Raw genomic sequence first — 25,376 nt, 5'->3', positions numbered from 1 at the left:
GCAGTTTGGTTCGGAAGCAAGTGGCCTGAACGTACGTACGGTCACGTAGATCTAACGTAGTGGAACGAATCGGCACGGCTTGGTATCGTTCGAATGCCGATGATGAAAGAGGAAGAGATAGGTAAACAGATAGATGGACTGGCGGAGAAAGACGGCAAGCAACGCGTGACAAGAATTACCAGTCGAAACCGCCTATCTGCATACACGTGTTGCATTCGTATACCGCCGATACGTAGGGGAAAATAATTATCGTGGAAGACAGTGGAGCCGTTGTTCCACTCGCTATTTAATCGGGCCCCCATTAAGCGCGAAATCTCCGTTCTTTATTCGCGCTTTCCTCCTCTCGTCCAGAAGCCTCGCTCTATTAGACTCGACCCGCTATCGTACGTTGTAAATTTTCCATCGAGTTCGTGGCGCTAGAGAGAGAGACGGCCGGGGTATCTCCAGAAAATAGAATGTTTAAACCGATAGCGAGTACAGGGAGAGCCAGAAGTAACCTGAATATTCAATGAACATGAACGTGTTATCAATGTTATAGATAAACGCGAATATCGTATATATATATATCACCGTGGAGCGTTTATCTCGTTGCAACTCGAAATACCGATTATTCTAGAAAGTGGGATTTCGTGCGCAACGTTTCTTCGACAATCTCAACACTCTAAATTCCGTAAACACCGTGATCCTTCCGAATCGGCGCCAAGATACAACTTATCTATCCCTCGGCGATAAATTCGAAATTCATCAATCCGTCCAACTTATGCGTGTGCATCTATGAGCCGAGTCTGGTGACGGAGGAAGGTTGGATGGACCGACTCGTCGATCGGGGACGGGAGGGGAAAGTGGAAAGAAGAATTAGAGGGGAAAGACTCGTAGAGTGCAACGAGCAGGGCGAGACCCAGGGATCGAGTGCATCGTGAGAGAGGAGGTGAAGGGAGAAAGAGGAGTGGAGAGCAGCGTAAAAGGAGTGAGCAGAAAAAAGAGAGAGAGAGAGAGACAGAGAGAAAGAGAGAAAGGAGTGGAAGAGCGTAGGTACGGCGAGGCTAGAATGTTGCATCGAGTCGCAGCGCTGTCGTTGCATTGCGTACCGTTGCGTCACTCTCTTGTGCAGCGTTTCATTCAACTTGGAGTCCCTCGCACGAAGGTCAAGCGGTCGCAGCTATCGCTCCGCGCGCCGACTCTGTTGCATCTCTCTCTTCTCCCTCTCCTCCCACTATCCTCGTAACAGTCAGTTTCTTAATTCGTCTATCGAGTTTTTTTCCTTTTTCTTTTTCCTTTTTTTAGACCTTTCGTAAAATATCATCGATATATTCGAAAGCAACGATAAAACTGTCCTACCCTATATAAAATTCATCCTCGTCCATAAATACGTTCGTCTTCCTTCCATCTAAGTTTGATTTCGTCTCGATCAAACCGTTGCGGTTTCTTTTTTCTCTCTTCCTCTCCAACCTTTTCAATATCCTCGTCTTCCCTCTCATTCTTCGTCTTTCTCCATTCTCCGGCCATCCGTCTCGTGTCTCTCCTTCCCCTCCCTTCTCTCTCTCTCTCTCTCTTTCTCTCTCCACCTCATAGAACGCTATTTCGTTTCTCTGCCCGTTTCTTATTCAGCGATTTTATTTCTTTCTCCCGCGTCGAGCTCTCCTTTATCCGCCCCCTCCACTTCTGTCGCTCCCTGCCCATTCTCCTCCCTCCCGCTGCTCTTTTTCCGCTCTTCTCTCCCCATCCGGCACGTCAACTCCAGCAGGTTCACCGTCCATTCATGCCTCCACCGAGACGCCGTCTCTCCTCTTCGCGACTCTTTCATCCTACCTTCCTACGATCCTGACCTTCTTTCTTCCTCCTCCTCCTCCTCCTCCTCCTCCTCTTCCACGATTCTTCCTCGTCGCCGATCCGCCACGATCCTTATCGCCCCCTTGGTCGAGACCTCTTCTCTTCCACGTTCCATCTTTCACCAGTCTTCGTTTTCTCTCGGTCCCTCGATATGCTACTATACTACGATCCCTCTCGAGCTCCGTTTCGATAACTGTACCAAGAAACCGGCCGACATATGTATGCTACAGTAGTATCGTAGTACTGAGATAAAATGTGAATGAATATATATATATATATATACACACATTTACACGAGTAACGTGGATTACGAAACTTATAAATGGAAAATGATTGTTGGATTAGCTAGTAGTATATCGATACTATACAGTGAGTAATATCGCGGCACGACGAGTCACCATGATGCGAACATAATTTTGTTACGTTCGTCGATTACGAAATGTAATAGAAAACATCGGATAAGAATCCATCATTCGTTCATCTCGCTGCAATAATAGTATTAAAATTATTCCAAATAAATAATTCCAAAAATCACTATCCGATATCCATATCGAATACCTGTTATATCTTATGAAAATTTGAATTATTAAAAACATTTTAGGAAAATGTCGTCCTCTTTCGTTCAATCCTATTATTTTCTTCAGTCTTTTCAATTTCCTCGTCCGCGGATCCGAAAAAAGCCGAGGCGAGGAAACGAAAGGATTCCGCGAATGCTACGGATTAAAAGGAAAGTGTGCGCTTTCTTCTGTTTCAGCGGGATGCTAGAGGCGTGGGCAGTTATCTGGGAGGCGGCAGCATTAGCGACGGTGGCGGCATGTTGACGGGTATGGCGAAGTTGATGAAACAAGAGCTGGCCTCTGACGCCGAGGAAGAGGGCCTGGTGCCTGCCCTCTCCGGCAGGTTCACCTCGATGCGGAAAGTGCCCTCTCTCTCCGACCTATCCGATCCAGAGAGCTCCTTGGGTGAGTTTTTCTTTTCCATCTCCTACAATTATTGCCTGGATTAAATCCATCCGATTTGTCATTTTTTATTCGACGAATGCTCGACGAGGTTCTTAGATTTCTTAGATTAGATTTTACTTGGACCTCTTTTTTTAAATCAGTACTCCAAACATTTTTTCATATTTTATAATTTTCTAAAGTATCTTGCGCGCAACGTTTTTCATTATTGCTATTAATGAGAAGAAGAAGGATAGTTTAAGGAAGTTAGTTTAATAGAGATTTTTGAAAATTTGTTTTTTAATTTTTCTTCATGGTTACGATTGCATATCTGGATTGAATAGAAAAGAATAATTCTCGCTATTTAAGTAAGGTTTCCTTGGCACACAGTATGTGGGTAGATAAGTTTACGCAGCCTGACTATTTGAAAGGATACGTGTATAATCGAGGGTCTTCCGCTCGGGTTGAAACGTTTGCAAGTATCACGGAGATGTTTCAGCTAATAATAGAAGTTCTATAAGAAGCATAGGCCGCGAACTAATCAAGGGTTAACCGTAGTACTTCCACTTTGCGATATTCAATTTGCGTTTTATTCGATTAACGAGGGCCTAATAACCGGTTCGATCAACGCAAATCCGTGATTTCCAGTTCCGTTTCTCACTCATCCCCTCCTGTCCCATTGTTCGATAACCCAGTTTCAAAAATATTTGATGCGACGTGTGTTGCATCTCGACGAAATTCGAATCGATACTTCTTCCCCCGATGATGTTACGGATCGAGAATGGCAAAAGGTTAAAAAAAGATGTTAAGATTCAATTTAGGGAAAGGTGCCTGGAAACCTATCGAACCTATAGAAAATTTAATACGATCCAAAAAACTTTCGCAAATCGATTATATGTTAACTCTACCTCGATCCGTTCGAAATTTATCTCGTCAGCCGAAATCCAATCGCGAGAAAAACGCCGAACGAATAAAACGCGTAATTGATACTTGTTTAGACGATCTAGATCGGATAAATTATTCCGAGTTATCCTTATCTTGACATTTTCTCTAACATTATCTCACTCACACACACTGCTTATATGTACACTTATGTTTTCACAGAAGAGTCGAGAATATTTCTTGCCGTATAGATCGGCCGATCGAACGATCCGCCGTCGCTCGGATCGTAACTATGCAGTTTGCGTGGCGAGGGAGGGAGGGGGGAGGGAGGGGTATCGGGTGTTGGCGTGAGAAAATGACACGTTCACGCGTGGTGTTTACCCGGCCCGGTCTAGTAATCGTCGTCAGGCAAATGTTTCAATTAGCCGTGTACGCGGCCATTGTAGTTTTAACGCGCCACAAGATACCTATTGTGAGCCGAGGGGGAGAGAAAAGGGAGGGAGGAAGGGAAGCGTTTCGTGGGCTCCCTTGTGTGACGTTAATTCACCGCGCGTTTCAGCACCAGGCTGGGCTGGCAGGAGGGGAGGGGAGGGGAGGGGAGGGGAGGGGAGGGGAGGGGAGGGGAGGGGACGTTGAATTTCCCCGCAGTCTCGCAGGCATATATTCATCGGGCGTCTTTACAGTTAATGCACGATGTTGTTACATGTGCCACGAACGCGTAACTTTTTGTTTCCTGGCCGGGGAAAAATAATCGTAATCGTAATCGTAATCTTCTAATCCTCCCTTCCCTCTCTGTTTTACGTAAAAATTTGTCTAGAGTAATGGACGAGGAAAGTCTCTTCCTTATTGTTATATCTTCTTTTTATTTTTCTTGGATTTTATTTAAGTGTATCGTTTATATTTCTGTAAGGAACGATCTATCGGATTTATGTAAGGATGCTTTCTTTTTTTTTTTTTCTGAAAATATGAAATCGTGTCGTTACATTCATAGCATAGCGATAAACAGGGAGATGGTGTAGGTGTAGAAGTTCAAAATGATGGAATAAAAAGAAGAAGAAAAGAAAACTGGAAAAGTTTAATTTCTGGATCAAAAGAGATCGAGGATGATTCTAGACGAACTAGTGTGGACGGTTAACGTATTATGATAATGTACGAATGATTCCACGGAAATTCGTCATTTATTCATAGAACGCGTCGTTATCGTTAGTCTATCGGAGAAAGACGGTGGAAAGGGAAGAAGCTCGGCGGTTATTTTCTTCTTCCTTTCCTCTCGCACGCTACATTCGACGCTGTTTTATCAAACGTTTCGATCGGAATCGCGCCTAGTCAACGGAAACTCGTCGACTCGTTCCGCCTCGAGTTTACGGAGGATGTAAAAATGGCTTGGAATTTTGTTTACCACCTCGAGGGCCGATGATGGAAAGGGTTTATGTGGGCAGCAGCGGAAAGAATTCTAGAATCAGCTATTCTCCGACATGCGCCTCGGTTGAAACACGATCGATTCCAACGCCGTGGTTGTAGTGTCCTGTTAACCGTTGGATTGTGACACTAAAAGGTGCACTTACATCGAATGATGCTTGCATAATATGAGCGGTAGCTGCATAAGCACTTACTCGTGTATAACTTGTCCGATTAGATCGCGCAGACCAGCTCGCACGGCGTTGCGTGTTGTGCTATTTTAAAATTTAAAACGGCCGCGAGGAAAAAAAGACGAGGAGAGGGCGACCGATGACGGAGAGAGGGAGGGATGAGGTTTTCACCGTCCTTTTATTCTCTCTCTCTCTCTTTCTTCTCTTCGAAGAAAAAAAGAAAAAGAGAAAAAGAGAGGAGATGTTGGTTGAAAAATAATATTCGTTGAAAGTATGCTCGTAAGAGAATTCTCGGAAAAGGCTTACGAGTACCGAATGCGTATCTGTATTCCAAAGGTACGGGACAATTGATCGAGAGTGCATATAATAGTCTAAAAATATCGCGAGTCGATTTGCATACAATTTGCTCGAAGCTTCGAGCCGACGTCTCGAGCAAACGAATTCCACGAACGACAGGTTACTGTCTCTATATGGCGGTCCATAGAGAAACATGATGGCGTCATATCAGGGTTGATTCGAGGGTGAATTTCGTCGACGGATCCACAAAGTTATCCATTTCAGTCCCCTATCTGTCGTTTCGATCGTTTCGTTCGACCACAGTGTTCCACAGCGTGTATGCGCTCTCCGTTGCACAAATATTTCCCAATATTTCCATTATACGATCCGTAATGTTTTAATGCAACGTCTGGGAGCCGGGGAAGGAGTCGGTCTCGTCCTTGACAGTGAACAACACTTTGACGGTGCAATTGCGTCAATGCAGCCGGCAAAGTGGTTAATATGCGCGATGTACACCGTTCTCTTTCCTTTAAGGAATCGGACGAAAATATCGATCAACCTTGGCGGTTAAAAAAAGAAACGAAAAGAAAAAATTCATCGGCCCAACGCGTTCGTCTCTTTCCTTCTCTCGCACCGTTTATCCTTTTTCAACATCGATCGAAGGTGTTTCAGTTTTAGAAAGAAATACCTCGAAATTCCTTCAAGATGATGGAAATGAAACGTGAATGGATTTTCGTCGATTCTTCTTCGTCAACGTTTTCTCGCGAGAGAGAGAGAAGAGATCGGAAAGATGGCGGCACGTGGAAACGGAGGAAAAACGGAGGATAACGGAGGAGAGGAAATCGGATGGCATAAAGCACGGAGTAATTCTTGTTACTCGCGGCTCGGCGAGCACGATCAAAATGTAGCGAGAATTTACGAATTGGATAATCAGCAGCATCCTCATTAAGGCCCCCCCACTGAAACGCCCCCGCCTTCCATTCTCCTTTACCGGCGTGTGTACGTGCGCGTCTATGTACTCGCTCTGTCCCGCCGCTGGATCGTCGTCCACCCACTTATCTACTCCTCTACTCCTCGCACCGTTTAAAACACACGCACACATATATATACGTGTATATATACACGCGCAATTTTTCACCGATTCCACGGTTTTCCAGCTTTCTCGCTGGAATCATCCGTGAATCATCCTCGAAAACGTTTTTAACGCGGCGATGTTTCCGCGCTTTGCTTTCCATCAGCGCGATTTTCTTCTTCTTGTAAAAGCAACGGGATCAGAGAAGAACTCTCGAGGAGGAGGATTTTTCTTTGAAATGGAAAAATTGTTGATTATGGGAAAAGGAGAATGCGGGATGGATTTTCTCGCCGATTTTTCTTCCTCCGCCGTTTACATTTTAACGATTCTTCGAATTTTCGGCGATGATAGGCGGAGGATAAACTCGATCCAAGAGAAATAAACAGCAGGCATTTCTCGAATAGTCGGCTCGTTTATACATCGGTGGTCCATTGTTCCAAATCTGTAATTATTTACAAGGGAGAGAGATAGGAGGAGAAATGGTTGTTCAGCTTTGAATCGCATGATTGAACCGAGATGATAGACGATCGATTTATCAATCTGGAATACGATGAAAAAGTTTGGGCGAGGCAATTGTTGGCGGCAACAAGAAACAAGAGGCGAGGAGGAACGTTAATCGAGCGCGAGAAACGCGTTAAATCCTCCGCAGTGGCAATTAGCGGTTTCGAGATGTGTTTCTCACGTGTGTCGCTCGATCGAGCGTTTTTTTTCCTCCCTCGTGAGGAAAACTGAGATGCCAACCGCTCTGGTGGAAAGAAAAATTTGGAGGATCGAAGGCCAACTCGATTCACGCCACTGATTCCTCGCTTGCTCGTTAACACCAGTTTTTATTAAGTCTTTCCTAATTTTTACGAGGAGTCGATGAAAATCATAGCGTTGAAGAGGATGTTTAAAACTTGGTCGCGAACAGACTTGGCGAGAATTTATTACAACTTTGGTAACAAATGAAATTGATCACGAGCTATGTTACGACGAAATTCGATCGATTTTGATAAAAGTTTATCGAAAGTTTTTCTCTCTGCAATTTGATCTGAGAATTTTTTTAAAATACAGCTTGTTCGAGGATTAAACGTTTCTCAATTACGAAAAAATATTATTTCGTAAATAAAAGGAAAAATCACTCGAATGTAATTATTCTCTCCAAGAATTCGCGAGACAAAAGTAAGAAGAAAGAAGGAAAAGTTTGATTAGAATCGACTTCGATCCACGAAGAAAATTATATATAAACGCGGATCGGTTTGAAAAGATGGGGAATAACGTTCGATCGGGAAGAGGGATTATTTTATTCGAGCGCAGTTGGAAACATGGAACGAGGAGACGTTTACATTTTTCCTGGCGGTCGCAGGAGGCGATTGAATAATGCAAGTTTTCTCGGACTTAGTCGTAACAACCGTTCACTCGCCATTGTTACCGGATCTCCTTTCTCACCCCGTGCCACCTGATAGGACGTTGATGACAGTTGCCGGCCGGAATGTTTTATGCAAATAACCATTGTCCGCCGCGACATTGACGCGTACACGCGTGAAATTTGTTTCTTTCCGCGTTTCCTTCTCGTCGTCTTACCACGACTGGAAAACCGACACTCCTCTAATGAGAAAATTGCGTGCACGAACCTCTCTCTCTCTCTCTCTCTCTCTCTCTCCGTTTCTCTCTCTCTCCCTCTCCTCTTTCTAATTATCGCAATCGCGACAGCCAGCTTTCGAGTTAATTAATCGTCCGGTTCGTACTCGCTTCGTCTTGAGAGTAAAGCATCACGACCCCGTCCCCGGTAATTGGTCCGTCTAATCGCGCTAATCTGGATCTCTGGTGTTTCGAGATAGAAGAGGAGAAGGATAAAGATTTAGAAACTAACTGGTTTTTCTTTGATCAACAAATTCTTTTTCTCGAATTCACGGATACTTGACGCAAGCTGAGAAAGAATATCTCCTCGTAAAAACTTTTTACCACCCGAGCTTCGAATACAGGTAGCGCGCCATTTACCTTCTCTTGTTCTCTGCAAAAGGGCTGTAAAATCTCTGTCGCGAGGAGAGGAAAGCGGGAAGCAAAGGTTTGAACGTTGTTTCGTACCGGAAAGAAAGACACGTTTAAAAATTCTCCCTTTGAAACGAAATGTTGCGCGCGTTACAAGTGATTTGGAAGAAGTTTCGACGAGGAGGATCGCGTGAAAGTTGCGAAGTCTGGTTGGAAAGAGAGGCCTGTCCTTCGGTACCGTAACGCACGATCGTGGTGGAAAGTGAGTGGTTGATTCTCTTTCTACGTCGAGGCCCTTCGTAGCACACAGGGCACGTAAGACGTCGAGCCATGCTCATCCGGTGCTACCTGGCTGCGGAATAAATTGGAGATATATATATGTATATACATATATATAGAATCGCTTCTCAGAATGACAAATTGGATACACGATCGACAGCTTTTGAAAATCTTGGCCAACTTCTTGTTTCAACTCTTACTTCTGTCTCATACCGATTTCAGATTCCACGCTTCTCTTCCAATTTTTTCCTTTCTCCATATATAAATAAAATCGCTATTATTATATTTGCGATAGAGAAAGAGAGCTTTTAGATTCTTTTTTCGAATACAAAATTGAGTTGAGAAAAAGAAGAAAGCGCATCGTTTTGTCCAAACTTTTGACTAACTTGAAGGATCGAGTGGCTCTCCATTCGGGAACACTGCCATCCCACGTAGAACACGGCCGAAAAGATAAGGGGATCTCGACCGTAGATCTAATCTAATCTCCGTCCCATCTGCACCTGGAGAAGAATCCAGACTCGAGCATCCGAGCATCCACCACTCCTTCGAACGAAACCCCTCGGCGGAGGAGGACGATTTCAATTTCGTGTTCGCTCGATGATCCTCCATCCGTTCGATTCACGATTCCTCCTCGCGCGGGATGGAATCGCCGCAGGTAACATGGTCGCGCGATGGCGCGTGTCCCTGTCGCAGAAGAACGGCATTAAGAGGCTGAATGGGTGGGGAAGAGAGAGAGAGAGAGGGAGAGGGAGGAGGGGATAAAAAAATATTCGTCTGCGACGAGTGATTGATAAGATTCGTCGGTGTGGAGGCGCACGAGCAGGCACGGGGGAGTCTGGTCACGTAGGCCAGGCCACAGTAGCGTTACTTAAAAGTGGCGGGACGGAAAGATAGACGGGCGCGACTCGAGGCGACGAGGCGGTTTTTTACAGCCATCCTCGAACGCGACGAGAGTCAGATCCTTTTGCATTTTCCTCTCGCTGGACAAACACGCACGTATTCTCTCTCTCTCTCTCTCTCGGTTCTTTTGTGCGACGGACGCAATCGATGTTCGCATATCGACGAAGGAGTTGGATCATCAAATGAGAAAAAGAGAGAGAAAGACTCTCCTGATGGAAATTTTGTTCAACATTTTGCAACCGCGCAGAATTTTATTTACGCGGTTTATAACTCTCTCAAATTCGCGTCCTCGCCTCGTTGTATCCCACAATGTGGGGAAATGGAAATCTTGGTTTTCTAAATGCCGTTCGCGGAATCGGTACGTGTCTGCACACTGTACCTTCTTCCATTCTTGGAACAAGGTTGTTCGCGGGAGAGAGATGGTTCCTCTTATTGGAGAATTGTTTTCTTCGATTCGTCGACAGTGACGCGAAACAGACGACCGGTGTTGTGTGTACCCTCCATCCTTTACTTTTCCTTCCTTTCTTTCTTTCTTTTTGCATATTTATTTGAAGGATCGAAGTTGTCGGTAAAAATCAGGGATCACCGGATTGTTGGAGAGGTTGGAGAGTATTCGACGCGGAGAGAATGGAGGGAAAACATTGGAGGGAAAAAAGAAAGGGAAAAAAAAGAAAAAAAAAATGCGGTCGAAGCCTCACGAGTGCATGAGAATGTGCGTGATCGTGGGGAAGAGCGATTGGACGAGGGTGCACGCTCGAAAGGATCATGAAAGGGAAACGTGAACTTATGGGACCACGTTGACCGGTCCCACGCTCGCCTTTTTTTATATTATTATCCACCGCTTGCATTCTACTTGCGTGTCTACCTGTTAGTTACACCTTTCTCGCCTCGATCATAATCGATTATTTTTAACCCTTTTCACTGCGCAATCTTTCTCCAATCTTTTCTTCTCTCCGTTGACGTTGAAAAAAACAATCGACGACGTTGGAAACGTAATTACGAATTACGTTGGATAGAGATGTTGGAAAAGAATGTTGCAAATCCTTTTTCGAAAGAGTAAGAGCTTCGGGCAATTTCGGGACATCAAAGCGACGTGTAATTACGCGGCCAGGCAAATGAATTAAAATCCTATCGATCTCTTTATTTTCTTCGACTCATCTCACAAGCTTCGATTCACTTTGAATATTTGCAAATATTTGCCAGATACGAATTTGAACGCGAAACGAATCGTAGGAAAGAAATATCGAGCAGTATATAAAAATTATTGGTTCACAGGAGTAGAGGAAAAATTTTCGAACGAGCGCGAGAAATTTGCAAACGTTTATCAGAAATCCATCCGGTCGACGGAGTTGCTCTTTGCAACGTATCCTTGGGACGATCGTTTGTGTGAAAAGAAGCGTTCGCTTGTCATCGAAAGGAATCGATCGTTGGCGTGGGTCGTTCTTCGAACGTGGTGCAGAACGCAGCGTAGAAACATTGCGCGAAATGCGTAACCGCAGCTGTGCGTGCGGTCGTCCAGCCTCTCCCCTTTCGTCTCCTCTCCTCTCCTCTTCGCCATATCTCTCTCTCTCTCTCTCTCTCTCTTTTCTGTCTCCACAGGAGGACTGCCGCTTCAACATCTCCTCCCTGTCTCTCGTTCGGCCCGGTTTGCTTACCTACCCGAGACCAGACGCAGATACAGTTCTCACGTCCTCGATCCCCGGAGACGACGATTTACAGTTTCAAACAAACTCTCCTCCTCCTCCTCCTCCTCCTTCTTCTTCTCCTTCTTTCTTCTTCTCTCGTTCCTCCTCTCTATCCTCGTTCTTCCCCTCGTCTGGCATCTCGTTTGCCCGTGGACAGATGCTGTGCACTCGTGAACAGGGAATTTCAAGATTTCCAAATTACCCCGTGCTTGGTTTGAAGAAGAGAGGGGGGAAAAAAAAAGAAAGAGAAACGTTGGTCGAAGAGAAGAGCGAAGGAAGAAGTTGGTTGGCTACGTACACTTGGTGTAGTTTCTTCAATCGTGTATTTATATTTATGCTTTTCTCGTTGAAAGAAAGAGCAGTAGTAATGTTCGTTAGGTTTAGAAACGATTGATTTATCATCGTGATAAACGTGTAGTAACAGCGCGTGGATATTTTTACGTTGCAATTTATCAAAGAGTGTCGGTATTCTCATTGATATCCGATCCTCCCGATATCGCGGGAGATCGATTGGTTTTTGATAAATTCAAATATAAACCTATATATATATATATATATATATATATATATATATATATAGAGGGAGTACCTGTTTAATCTGCCTCGATTCACCGCTCATGAATCGTGAATCGATCTCTCAAGAATCGGTTATCGGTTGACCGACAGCTGGTTGTTTCCATGATTTATACCGTGGCTCATTCTTCGAACCGAGAACACGATGTATCGATGATCTATTTTTAGACGGGGAGATATAAATTCTTCGAGTGTCGTACCTCCACCGTGAATCTCGTTCCCTTCGATTCATCGGGTTTCGAGAATCGATCCTACATTTTTCGTGTCATTTCTCTTGTATTCTCTTTCTTCGTTATTTCGTATCTTTACGAATGAAAGAACCAATCGAAAAAAGAAAATATTCGTCGTAGGGAGGAATTAGATTTTAAACGTAAGTGAAAACGGAAAAAACAAGTTCGTATCGTTTCCACTTACGTAACTTCAAATGTATTTCCATCGATCTGCAGTGCAATCAATTTCGTTCCTGATAAATCGTAAATACACTTCTGATAAAGGCGCGGTGGGAGTCGGCGGTTTCTTCGATTATACCGGTTCGATCGGTGTTTCTGTTTCGCCTTAAATAGTCGTTGCAGTCGGGGGCATTGATCGGAGGCGTTCGATAGAAACGAACCTTTCTCTTTCTCTCTCTCTCTCTCTCTCTCTATCTTTCTCTTTCTCTCTCTCTCTCTCTCTGTCTCTGCTCGACACCTTATTGAGCGGGATTTAAAGATAGTTTAGCTTCGTGAAAAATGCATACGCTTGTCGCTCCCTTGATCCGTGTGAATGATTCTGCATCGTCCATGCCGTTAGACAGAAACCGGAAAGTGGCTACCTCTGTCGGTGTAGGTTACCTTGCTCCGCGAGATGAAACTTCGAGACTTTTCGCATAGATGGCGTTACCGTCGCCCTATAACCCGCGATAGGTAAAACAGGAATCTTCCCAGACTTTGGCGCGTGGAATCCTCGAGGTTGCGTTACTTTGACGACTCGATGGACTTTAATATTCGTTTCTTCACGATTAAAAGTAAAATCTAGAAACGTGGAATTTTAATAGAACATTCGTTCTATCTATAGAGAAAGATCTTTCTCAAATATACGTTATTCATAATCTAATTTCGATTATTCGATAAAATTGGGACCAAGTTTCTTCCAATATAATTCTCTGTACGATATTCGCCTAGTACTCAAAAATTCAACTTTTCTTTTCAACTCTCGTTACAACTTTAGATCGTTTGTTAATTCTTTTAACGATTAATTAATCCAAGAGTTTAGTTTTTAGTTTCGCCAATCGAGAGAGAGAAAGAGAGAGAGGTAGTTTTAGATTAGAGTTAGGTAGAGGGGAGGTGGTCGATAAGGAGCAGATAGGAAGGTACACGCGAAGGGAATAAAAGAGGAAGGAGAGAAACAGGTAGCAACAGGTTGTGACGTCACGAGGCGCCACGCGACTCAGCTTCATTCACGAGGAGGCAACGGAGAGTCAGGCCGCGGAGGGTGGACCAGGAACTAATAAACGAAGCGGCTTCTCGTTCTCGTGTTTTCTCACGTGATTCGACAAGCCGGTTTATCTCTGTGGACGGCCACGAAACCCGGCCCGACAATTAATAGCCCGTAACGGTTTAATTCGCGTCGATATCGAGCCTCGATTTCTGATTTTCAGATCGATACGATCAACCTTAGTATGCTCGTTTATCCGCGTATTATCCATGTCGTTGAAATCATTTGACATTTTATTCAACTTTTTATGCTCGAATTAAAATCTTCAAAATTTTTAATCCTAATTTTTTTTTAGAATCTTTTTCTTGAATGTTATTTACATCTTTGATCCTTTTTACACTTCCTTTTACATTTAAAAAAACTAATTTAATCGCAATTCTGGCGTTTTTGTCTGAATAATTTTGTTTAACGCGTAGATCGATTAGCAGAAAATTCGATGGATAATACGAGTAGATCGTTTTCTCGTGATTTAGTTATTGCGTTTACGTGGATGATAAAAAGCACGCAATTTCTTGGAAATTTCAATACGACGCTGCTGTCAGGCCAAATCGCTCGGAATTACCTTGCCCCTGCCGCCTCGCGTCGCCTCTTTTTACAATTGCAAAGCGCAATTACCGCGAAACCTGCTCCATTTCTTGCGCAACGGCCAACTCGTCGACGCATCTCTGTATAAATTGCGTGGCGTAGTATGCTGATACGTCGAAGCAAAGTCCCAAATTAAAGCAGCGAGCGTTGATTAATACGCTTTATAGATTATATGCAAAATAACGTTTCGTATTCGTTGTCGAATATTCGTTTCCTCTTTAATTAATTAAACTTGTCGCGGTATAAATGGTATACCTAACTCTTCCATACTCCTTTCTGTCGAGGAACAGAGTCGACCATCTCGGGGACTCTCATCAAAGGTACAAAGGTATTGTGAAGTACCTGTCCAATAACGAGCGTTCTTTCGAGTTAAGTATCATTTACCGAGGCCCGTAAAGCTGTAAATGGTCCTCGCCACTTCTCATCGGGATTGAATTCATTCATTGTTATATACCTCTCGACCAAATACCTGACACCATTCATCGCGCCCTATCGTACCTCAAAGTGTATTCTAATATATACATTTTCTCGCGCCTCTTTGTACCCAACGAAACGGACAAACAAACGGAAGTGAGTTCGAAAAAAACAAGTCACAATTGAAATCATCTTCTTCGACTATTCCTTCCTGACGTAACCAATTGCTCAACCTTGCGTATTTCAACGTATTTAGTTTCCTCTTTCTCTTCGCGAAAAAGAATACCGTTACAATTTTTATCCTTTTCTTCCATAAAGAACAACTTTCTTTCTCGAATCACTTCGAATCTGGAATATTTTTCTCCACACACAGATTCATCTAAAATTCCTCGATTCGATATTCAACCGATTTCATCTCGAGCGAAAAATGGACCCGTTCAAGAAATTTCCTCCGTACGGTGCCGCATCCTCTCCCTCGGTTGACCCGGTTGAGTTCCTTACCCCCGGCCACGTAGATCCGCCGTGACGCCTACCCCTACTCCTCCGCCGCGTTCACCGGCGGTGTCCAGGCCTCTCGGTTTTCTTTGCTCGCGCGGAAAGAGAGGACGAGAGATAGTGGACGACGACGTTGCCTCGGCGAAGGGGCCAAGAAGGAGGAACGAGTGTAGCCCTCCCCACCACGTGGCGAGTAGCCACGCGAGTTCATTCATGAGATCGTGGGAACGTGGCTCACGGTGGGTCCGTTTTACCCCATCCTCCTCCTTCGCCCCATCCCCTTCCTTCCTCCTCGCCTCGCTTCGCTCTCTCGCGCCTTCGTCTCGCCGCTTTCTCTTCGTCCGCGTAAATATCTCCCCGTCTCTCTCTGACTTCCTTTTCTTCTTACCGTCTCTCTTTCTATATATATATATATATATATATATTTTTCTCTTTCTCCCACCGGTTCTCCGTCCGTCCTTCTCTCCTTTGATACGTTCTTTGGTCGTCGTGACCGGTGTAGCCTCGTTTTTGTCTCCGCTCCCTCTGGGCCGAGCTTCTCTCTGTCCTTTTGCCGCGCAAAGCTCCGATCTTTCGCCTCCAACCATTTCCATTCTCCTTCCTCCTCCTCGTTCTATGCCCCACGTTTTGTTTTCGATTAATCGAGGAACGAAAAGTAGTGCTCTCTCTCGGTTTCTCTCGGACAACGGTCGACTAACGAGCGATTCTCTGTTCGTTGTAGGACTGAAAACCGAGCGCAACAGGTTACGTGGAAGTTTCTCTCCCTCCCGTTAATTGATTCGCAGTTTCTTCTCTCGAGGATATACCCGTAATCGGTATAGATCATCATCCCTTTCCTGTTTCGCAGTAATTACTTTCCACTCGCTACTTTCCTTTTCTGATCGCTCTTCCTCTTTGGATAAATATCTCACTCTCTTCTTCTTTTCCTTTTTTCCTTTCTCAACCATCCCTCCTTCTTCTCATTTAACTTCTCGAGATCGAGTCACTTCTAATTTCTCGTGGATCGTTATGATCGTTGCTGAACATCTTCCACAGATTTCCTCTCGAAATTTAATCCGTTCGTAACGGAAACGTTGGGAGAAAGCTTCCATTCGAGGAAAACTTGTAGTTTCGTAATCCATTACCTTTTAATTACTTTCTCTTTTGCTTAAATTTTCGCAACTTCTTCGCTCGAACGTAAATTTTTCCAAAAATCAAAGGAAGAATCATCGTCCAAAGTGTTAATTTCCCGGTCGCGGAATAAATTGAGGGACGGTTAGCGGTCGTTACGCGGGAACAAGCGCATTCGACGTTAACTGGTCGTTTATAGGGCCGGCGGTACAACTCAAGATTCGTATCTTGAACCGCTGGCCAGGTGTTACATTACAGCTCGGCGTAACTCGCGGCCTGTGCGCCATTGTGTCGAAGAAAAATGATTTAGCCCCGACAGAGAGACGCATTAACGATGCAAATAGAAAGATCCATTTACGAGATTCCGGCCGAGATCGAGAGATATCGGAGGGAGAGAAGAGTGAATCGACGAAAATTTCGAGTGGATCGAGAATTTCGATCGGGGAGAATTCTTTAATCGAGCCTCGAGATTTCCGGACTCGTGATTCGGATAAATATTATAGGTCAGTGACTGGAATTTGGCAGGGAGCGAGTTCTTTTTAATTTTATAGATCGTGTAGGTATGTAAATTGTATCCCTCTCGGTTGTTGTACCGTCTGGTGCAAAATTCGAGCGAAACGCTATGAGAATTGGAGATATCGAATGGAATAAAAATTTTCAATATCGACGAGTGGTAATTTAGACTTGATTTCGCAAGATACAGACGTGATTTAATTCGTAGAAAAAATTACTTTCCGTATCTCTCGCTTTTCCATTCCGTTTCAAACGTGTATATTTGGATGAGAAAAGTTACAAGAAGAAAATAAAACACCGAACGGAATTCCCCGATGAAATTCGTGACAAATGGGAACTTTCACGGTCTACTGTACCCGACGACCTCTACGTAGAGGAGGCAGCAGGAGACATAATTGGCGCTCGTCATCGTCGTGCCGCAGGCCACTCGAGGGGATGCCTGTCTCTCCTCTCTCTTCAGAATCTCGGATGCCTTCGATCAGCGGGATGAAAATATTCAATCACGAGGAATAATTAAACCTTATTATCGATCATCGCTTCCAAGCTTAACGAGGATTGGAAACGTGGAAATAATCGAGGGTGATCCGTGTACAAACATCGTGTTTAAAATTTTTTTGCCAAGGTAAAAACGTGGCGTAAAAGAAAATCTGGAAAAAAGGAGAAAGAAGAAGAAGAAGTAGAAGCACCGGTGGAAGCAACAGGTAGAAAAGCGAGGAGAAACGAGTTACGTAGGAGATAGTCGGATGCTTGGCCAGAGAGAGAGAGAGGAGAGAAGAAAGCAGAAAAATAGTAAAACGAAAGCGATATAGAGCGAGGCAGAGGATGGAAGGGGTAAAGAGAGGCGCGCAGCTACTCCCTACGTATCATACGCGCCATTACTCGTAGAAGATACGGCTGGCCGCGCGTTTTACGAGCGAACGTTTATTCACCATTTCGAGCCTCTTAACATTTGCCGCGGAATATCAGGCTTTAATGCATCGAGACAGGGGAACCTACGCGGTAAGCTACGTACAATCGATAGCTCTCGTTTCATTTTACGCTCTCCCCGAGTATATATATATATATATATCGTTATATATGTACAAAGGATAGATTCGAGGAGAAGAGTGAAACGAGCGTCCTCGCCTTTTCATTAAACCGTTGATTCGTCTCGCGAACTGTGGCGTGTCCACAGTTTTATCCTCCGCACGGCTCCCTCGATCGCTCGTTCAATTTACCAAGGACACGCCCACGTTCTTTTTTCCGTGTCGAGTTTCTCATCGTTTACCGCTACTACCGATCCTTCCTCCTCGGAACGAGTTGTAAAAGTGTTTGGCCGTAAAAACTAGCGTATTTTCCGTCCTTTTCCACTCGTAAAAATCTCGTTTCGGCCTCCACTGTCGGACCGAATTAGGAAAATTTGTATCGGGCAAGGGTTGATTCTCGCCCCCCTCTTGGATGGGAAAAGAGAGAGAGGAGCAGGTAACGACCGACCGATTAGGGGTAAAGCGTTAAATATATACGGCGTTGCAACAGGTACACCGAGGGCCCGCCGTGTTATTGCTCTCTCGGGAAGCCGGTAGCTGGGGTAATTGATTATCTCGCGCCCTTTATACGAGCCTGCCTCGCCCTACCCTCTTAAATCCATCCTCCGAGACGCGGCTCGTTGCGCGCATACCCGCAAATTATACGGCGGGATATCGACCACCCCCTTTTTTCCCTTTTTCGTCCCGAGTCTTGGAGAAAAAATAAAAAAGAGAAAAAGGAACCTTCGATCCCTTGGAAAATTCTCATTCGATGAAGATTTTCAACAGCCCTCCACCCTTATGCATTTATGCAGTTATGCACTTTACGCGTAATCGTCTGGAAACGCATGCGCGCGAATTACGCGCGAATCGAATTATTATCGCTCGTCTCGGCGGACGACATCGAAACGTAAACACCGATCGAGCGCGTATATTTATATATCACGCGCAGAGATATCTGTGTGTTATCGAGCCGATTATTGTTTATACTCGAAGGTGAATAGAAACGAAACGACCGTCGATATTGTTAATCCAGTGTTTCGTCGTACGCCGCTCGAGCACGTTGAGCACGGAGAGATACGTTGTACGTAGAGGAAAGGAAAAAAGGAGAGATGGACGGAGAGGAAGAAGAAGAAAAAGAAGAGGAAGAAGAAGAAGGAGGAGAAATGGAATACGCGAGCAAGCCTCGTTCGACTTCTGTTCGCTCGGGTTGCTTTTATACGGTGTATCTGCCTTATGGGATACAGTGCCCCGGTATATTATGGTTAAGTTGTTGCCGGTCGAGGCTTCTATTGGAGCGCAGCTTCTGGTCCCGCGAGAGATTATAGAGATAATGGGGCCCGGATAGCAGGATCGCTCGGTCCTCGCTCCTAACAAATTGCGGGGTTCATTCATCCTCCGCGATAGAGAGAAAAACTAGCCGCGCTACTCGACCGTGGCGGGGAGAGAGCGCGCAGGATACTCCTTCCTCGCTCACCTTCCACCTCTTTCCTCTTTCCAGAGAACGCGAGCGCGCCCTTCCCCCTCCTCGCGTGGCGGCCGTCCTTTACATGCGTTCCTCGCTCCGCTGAAAATTACCATTTTGCCGTGCCTTTCGTATCTCTGCGTCTCGCGAAAAATATCCTCTTTTCAATTTTCATCGCAATTATTATCGCGGATACTCGTAATCGTGTCGATTTATTAGAAGGGTAGGTTCGAAAGATATATAGTTTTTGGGGTTAATTTCTTTTTATCGCGATTCGATTCGATTTGTATAAATTTTCGTGGAATTAACGCGGTGTATCTTCGTTTCTCGCGGAAAATATCCATCTCTTTTCGATTATATTTGCAATATTCGTAATCGTGTCGATTTGTTGAGGGAATGTATTCGAAAGACGATATATATAGTTTTTGGGGTTAATTTCTTTTTATCCCGATTCGATTCGATTTTGTATAAATTTTCGTGAAATTATTATGTAACATGTGGATAAATGCGATGTATCTTTGCATCTCGTGAAAAATATTCAATCTCTGTAGAATTTTCCTTGAAATTATCGTGGATATTCGTAATCGTGTCGATTTATCGAGGGAACGTATTCGAGAGACGATATAAGTTTTCGAGATTAATTTTTCTTTATCGCAATTCGATTCGATTTTGTATAAATTTTCACGGAATTACGACGTAACGTATATGAATAAATGCGGTGTATTTTTGCTTCTCGCGAAAAATATCCATCTCTTTTCAATTTTCATTGCAATTATCGTGGATATTATAATTGTATCGATTTATTGAGGGAATGTATTGGAATTAATTTTTTTTATCGCGATTTTAATTCGATTATTAATTCGAATTCGATTTTGTATAATTTTCGTGGAATTACGATGTAACGTGTGGATAAATGCGGTGTATCTTTGCGTCTCGCGAAAAATATTCAATCTCTGTAGAATTTTCCTTGGAATAATTATGTCGATTTATTAGAAGGATACGTACGTGTATTCGAAAGACGATATATATTCGATATATATTAATTTTTAATTTTTTTAATCGCGATTCTAATTCGATTATTAATTCGAAGCGAATTCGATTTGTATAAATTTTTATGGAATTACGATATAACGTGTGAATAAATGTGTATGTCTGCTTCTCGCAAAAAATATCCATCTCTTTTCAATTTTCATTGCAATTATTATCGTGGATATTCATAATTGTGTCGATTTATTGAGGGAATATAAGTTTTCGAGATTAATTTTTTTTTTATCGCGATTCGATTCGATTTTGTATAAATTTTTATGGAATTACGATATAACGTGCGATATCTTGAATCTTTGAGTCTCGTGAAAAATATCCAATTTCTGTAGAATTTTTCTTAAAATTATCGTGGGTATTCGAGAGACGATATTAGTTTTCGAGGTTAATTTTTCTTTATTTTTCTTTATCGCGATTTGATTCGATTTTGTATAAATTTTCACGATGTAATAACGAGATAAGAGGGATACGTGTGATTTAATAAATCTAAATCGAGTTCGCACGGTTCGACGAGATAAGAATAGCTTGAATTTCTTTATTTTCCTTGACACAATTTCCGCTTGTCGCCATAATTACGGAAGACCGGTTATCTCGCGAAAATCATTTCCATGGCAGCTCCATTCACAAATGTCGTTTCAACCATATATATATATATATATATGTAACGTAATACACGCGTACACGTTTCATAAACTTGAGAGGAAACGAACTTGGCAAGGGGTCGACCACCGCGCAAGTGATTCACGTTACGCATTATCGAACAATTTCCTTATCACGCGCTGACTAATACCCAAATGATTTTTCTTTCCTCGACGCGAACCAGTTCCCTCGCAATATTATATTTGCTCGTAACACGCTCGATCATTTCTTCGGAATTCGTTCGCCTTTTCTTCGATTCCCTCACCGATTTCTTCCTCCGTAATCACCGAGTATTAATTTTCAACCGCTCCACGGAACCACGTCAGCGTCAGCGATGGCTTCGACGACCCCGCGAATTTCAAATTTCATTCCTCGCTTCAAAATCCCTCCACCCGAATTCCAAGATATTCGTTTCCATCTTCTTCCAACCTTCGACGAAGTAACATCGATCTTTAATAGCGAATCGAGATTACTTTTTTTTAATCGTTAAAAAGTGGAGATATTAGGAAGGAGTAGGATCCATTAATTAAAAAATTAGAGAAAGAGCATCGTAGTTTCGTCAGAGATATACTTTTTTTTCTTTCTTAATTTCGATGGAAGCGAAGAAAGTCGAAACGTTGGAATTGTTCGAGAATGGGGAGTGGAAAGGGAGTCGGGAGCTACCATCGCTACCGACCATCGAGAGTACCGACGCACTCTGGCCCCCCCCTCCTTCTCGACACAGAAAATTACACGCCGCGGATAATTTCGCCCGGCGAGGCAGATATATAGGGGTGATCACGATAATTACTTTACTCGCCGTCTTCTCGCCGTGATTTTTCGCCGAACCTTATGGCAAACCTCATTTTATATATATATATATTTTTTTTTGCTTCGCGTCCACGAACTTGTTTCCTCCGCGAAAATTTTCGTGCGAAGTAAGGCGTGGAAGAGATATCGGTGGGTTCAGGTATCGAATCGGGGAAAGAACGAAATGCATGCAATTTCGTTCCTTTTTTTTCAATCGCGATAGAAACGCTGCTAGTGGTCGATTTCACGCGATACGATCGTTCGTCCGCGCGTGGAATGTATTTTTACTATATATATTTTTTTTTTCACTTCGCGTCCACGAACATGTTTCCTCCGCGAAAATTTTCGTCCGAAGTAAGGCGTGGAAGAGATATCGGTGGGTTCAGGTATCGAATCGGGGAAAGAACGAAATGCATGCAATTTCGTTCCTTTTTTTCAATCGCGATAGAAACGCTGCTAGTGGTCGATTTCACGCGATACGATCGTTCGTCCGCGCGTGGAATGTGGAAAAAAGCGAGGTAAATTGCGGTTGCAACGTACGGAGGCAACGATAATTGCTCATATTTTTTTTTCCACCAGCGTATCGATCCCAATAATCGATCGGATAGGAATTCAATCGTATATCTTTATCGGGTACAACGTACGTTTCGATTCGACAAACGTTTTTCGTAAACGTTGCGCGATATCGAGCGATCTTATCGAAGCGGATCTAGTTTATTCGCGACAGGTTTCTCTCTCTCTCTTTCTTGTAAAAATCGGTAGAAATTGTGCTATCGAGGAGCGCATGGATCAGGAAGGTGAAGGAGGAAACGACAGGCTCTGGTCGACGATGATCCTTTGCTCGATAACGAGCCCACTGTTCGATTTGCATAAATTAATACGACTTGTCGTCTCTCCTCCTCGAACATGCTATCGAATAAAAGAAGAAGAAGAAGAATATTTTATTTTACATCTTCCTTCCCGTCTCCTTCTCTCCCGTTTTTCCATCCCAAATGAGAAATCGACAAGGTTGACGAACCAGCCCGTTTCCTGCACGATCGCTTTCTTCCAATCTACCTACTTTCATCGACGAATCAACGCGCCTGTTCAATAAAGAAAGAAAGAAAGAAGTGCCGATTTACGAACTGCGAAACGAGATTTCCCCTCGCTTGTTGTGGTTGGCTCCGCTCGCGTCTTATCAACGGCGGCACCCACGATAAGAAGTACGCGTTGGATTGGAGGAAATCGCGGTGATTCCTGGATCCCGCTCTCTCCGTGAAACCGCATCCGTCTCTTCGAATAAAAGCGCAGTACTCTCGATGAGTCTCTCTCTCTCTCTCTCTCTCTCTCGCCTCGAACAGGATGATGAATTCGCCAGCTTGTTTCCGCTAGATTGCTACAAGACCGTTCGCGCGTCCGCGTGATTATCCGATTCATCCGCCATTTCGAGGGGGATGATTTTCCGAGAAAACCTCGTTAAACCTCTCCCTCGTTCCCTTTCCTCTCCTTCTTCGAGAAACACCGTGTTGTTGCATTTTTTTTTTCCCCCCCTTTGATAAAATTCGCATAAATCGCCGAGTTTTTGCGGTAATCGGCAAAGCCGATCTCGGCCGCTCGATTCGCTGGTAATGCTCTCCTAGTTCATCCGAATCATTGTGTTTAATCTTGGGAAAAAAAAAGAAAAAGAAAAAGAAAAAAAGATAAGGTCGATTCCTAACACGAAATGATGTTAGATCGGGGAAAAAGAGGTCCTTCTTGTATCTTTCAAAATACTTTTTTCGGGAAAAGAGAATTTTTCTCAGATTATTTAAACACATTATTTGTTTCAAATCGAAGGATTCGATGTGTTCGAACGAAAGAAAAGAAAAAAGAAAGAAAGAAATTAAAGGCAAGATTTTGAATGGGAAAACACGAGGAAAAATCGTAAATCTCGTGTTGGAAAGTTTTTAGATTATTCTTCAAACACATTATTTGTTTCAAATCGAGAGAACGAAGGATTCGATGTATTGGAACGAAAGAAAAGAAAAAAGAAAGAAATCAAAGGCAAGATTTTGAACGGAAAAACACGAGGGAAAATCGTAAATCTTGTGTTGGAAAATTCTTAGGTTATTATTCACATTATTTGTTTCAAATCGAGAGAACGAATCGAAGGATTCCATGTGTTCGAACGAAAGAAAGAAATCAAAGCCAAGATTTTAAACGGAAAAACACGAGGAAAAATCGTAAATCTCGCGTTGGAAAGTTTTTAGATTATTGTTCAAACACATTATTTGTTTCAAATCGGTAGAAGATTTAAAGGATTCGATATGTTGGAACGAAAGAAAAAAGAAAGAAAGAAATCAAAGGCAAGATTTTGAACGGGAAAACGCGAGGGAGAATCGTTAATCTTGCGTTGGAAAATCCTTAGATTATTATTCAAACATTATTTGTTTCAAATCGATAAAACGAATCGAAGAATTCCATATTGGAATGAAAAAAAGAAAGAAAGAAATCAAAGGCAGAGATTTTGAACGGGAAAACGCGAGGGAGAATCATTAATCTCGCGTTGGAAAATCCTTAGGTTATTATTCAAACATTATTTGTTTCAAATCGATAAAACAAATCGAAGGATTCCATGTTGGAACGAAAGAAAAAGAAAGAAAGAAATCAAAGGCAAGATTTTGAACGGAAAAACACGAGGGAAAATCGTAAATCTCGCGTTGGAAAATTCTTAGGTTATTATTTGTTTCAAATCGAGAGAACGAATCGAAGGATTCCATATTGGAACGAAAGAAAAAGAAAGAAAGAAACCAAAGGCAAGATTTTGAACGGGAAAACGCGAGGGAGAATCGTAAATCTCGCGTTGGAAAGTTGGGCGGAAATTCAAAGTGGACGTTACGGCTGTTATGTAAGAGAGGCCATTTCGAGAGGAGATCGGCCGGACAGCTGATGCGTAGGAGTGGCCGAGTAAACCAGTTGACAGCGGGTGAAGTACCCATCCGTCCACTTCTCTCGGTTTTCCCCTCCGCCACCAGGTTTTGCCCGGCTCGCCACACGACCGGCACGCACCAGTTAGCCTCAGGTCGTTCTTGTACCCGCTCCGCTCCGGACCAGTCGTCTCCTTTCCTTTTTTATTCCTCCTCCCTTCTCGCCTCATCCTCATCCTCCTCGCATCCTTTTCGTCCGCGTTGGGCGCGAGCCGACCGTGAGCAGTCGACCTTTCTCTCGAGTGGATTTCTTGAATGACCGTCGTGCGCTCGCTCGCCTCTTGATCGTTCTTAATCGATGCCTCCGTCCTCCTCCGTTTTCGATACGATAGCTGCCAACCTCGTGTGTCAACTCGTATATACATATATCAAGATTCGAAGAGATAAAAGAAATCATAATATACGCGTTCAAAGTATCGAGTTGTAAATTCACCAGCATGCTGTATTCCTGATTTTCGATAAATAATAAATCCGTTATCTAATAAAAAAAAGATGTATACACGGAATATCTGGATAAAATCAAAAGTTTTATTGGATCGAGACTGATGATATCGGAAATGTATGTTCCTTGTCCCACTCTCTCCTTTCGAAGAGTCCTCTCCTGTTCTCGCGTCAACTCTTGCAACGAGGCGCCGCTCTCGATTCCGTCCGCGCGTTGATTAGCCGAACGTTAAACAAATAAAACAACGAAATAAATAATTGATTCCGCCGGGAGGCGTCGCAACGAGCACAGAGGAAGCCGAACAGGTTTTGCCCGAGAAGTATAAGGTCACGACGGTGCGAGCAAGAGCGAAGAGTACCCTCGCCCTTCCTCCCCTCTCCCTCCATCTCCCGCTTTATATATATATATATAATATATATTTTATATATATATATATGTACACGATGTGTACGTACACGCCGCGTGA

At 43.6% G+C, this 25,376-nt stretch overlaps 1 protein-coding gene across 5 annotated transcripts in view; it reads left to right on the top strand.

Annotated features, from left to right (window-relative positions):
- The window catches only part of LOC412916 (ETS-like protein pointed), a 114,166-nt gene that overhangs the window by 12,079 nt on the left and 76,711 nt on the right, over positions 1-25,376 (top strand). For all 5 annotated transcript variants that reach the window (XM_026443509.1, XM_006565536.3, XM_006565539.3 and 2 more), the window contains one exon: positions 2,585-2,792. In XM_026443509.1, the coding sequence (XP_026299294.1) occupies positions 2,585-2,792 (208 nt within the window). The remainder of the gene's footprint in view (positions 1-2,584; positions 2,793-25,376) is intronic.

Source organism: Apis mellifera, linkage group LG10, assembly GCF_003254395.2.
Source record: "Apis mellifera strain DH4 linkage group LG10, Amel_HAv3.1, whole genome shotgun sequence".
In the NCBI taxonomy this organism is placed as follows: Eukaryota; Metazoa; Arthropoda; class Insecta; order Hymenoptera; family Apidae; genus Apis; species Apis mellifera.
The sequence above is the reverse complement of the archived record's forward strand: the minus strand, read 5'-3'. Positions and strand labels throughout refer to the sequence as shown.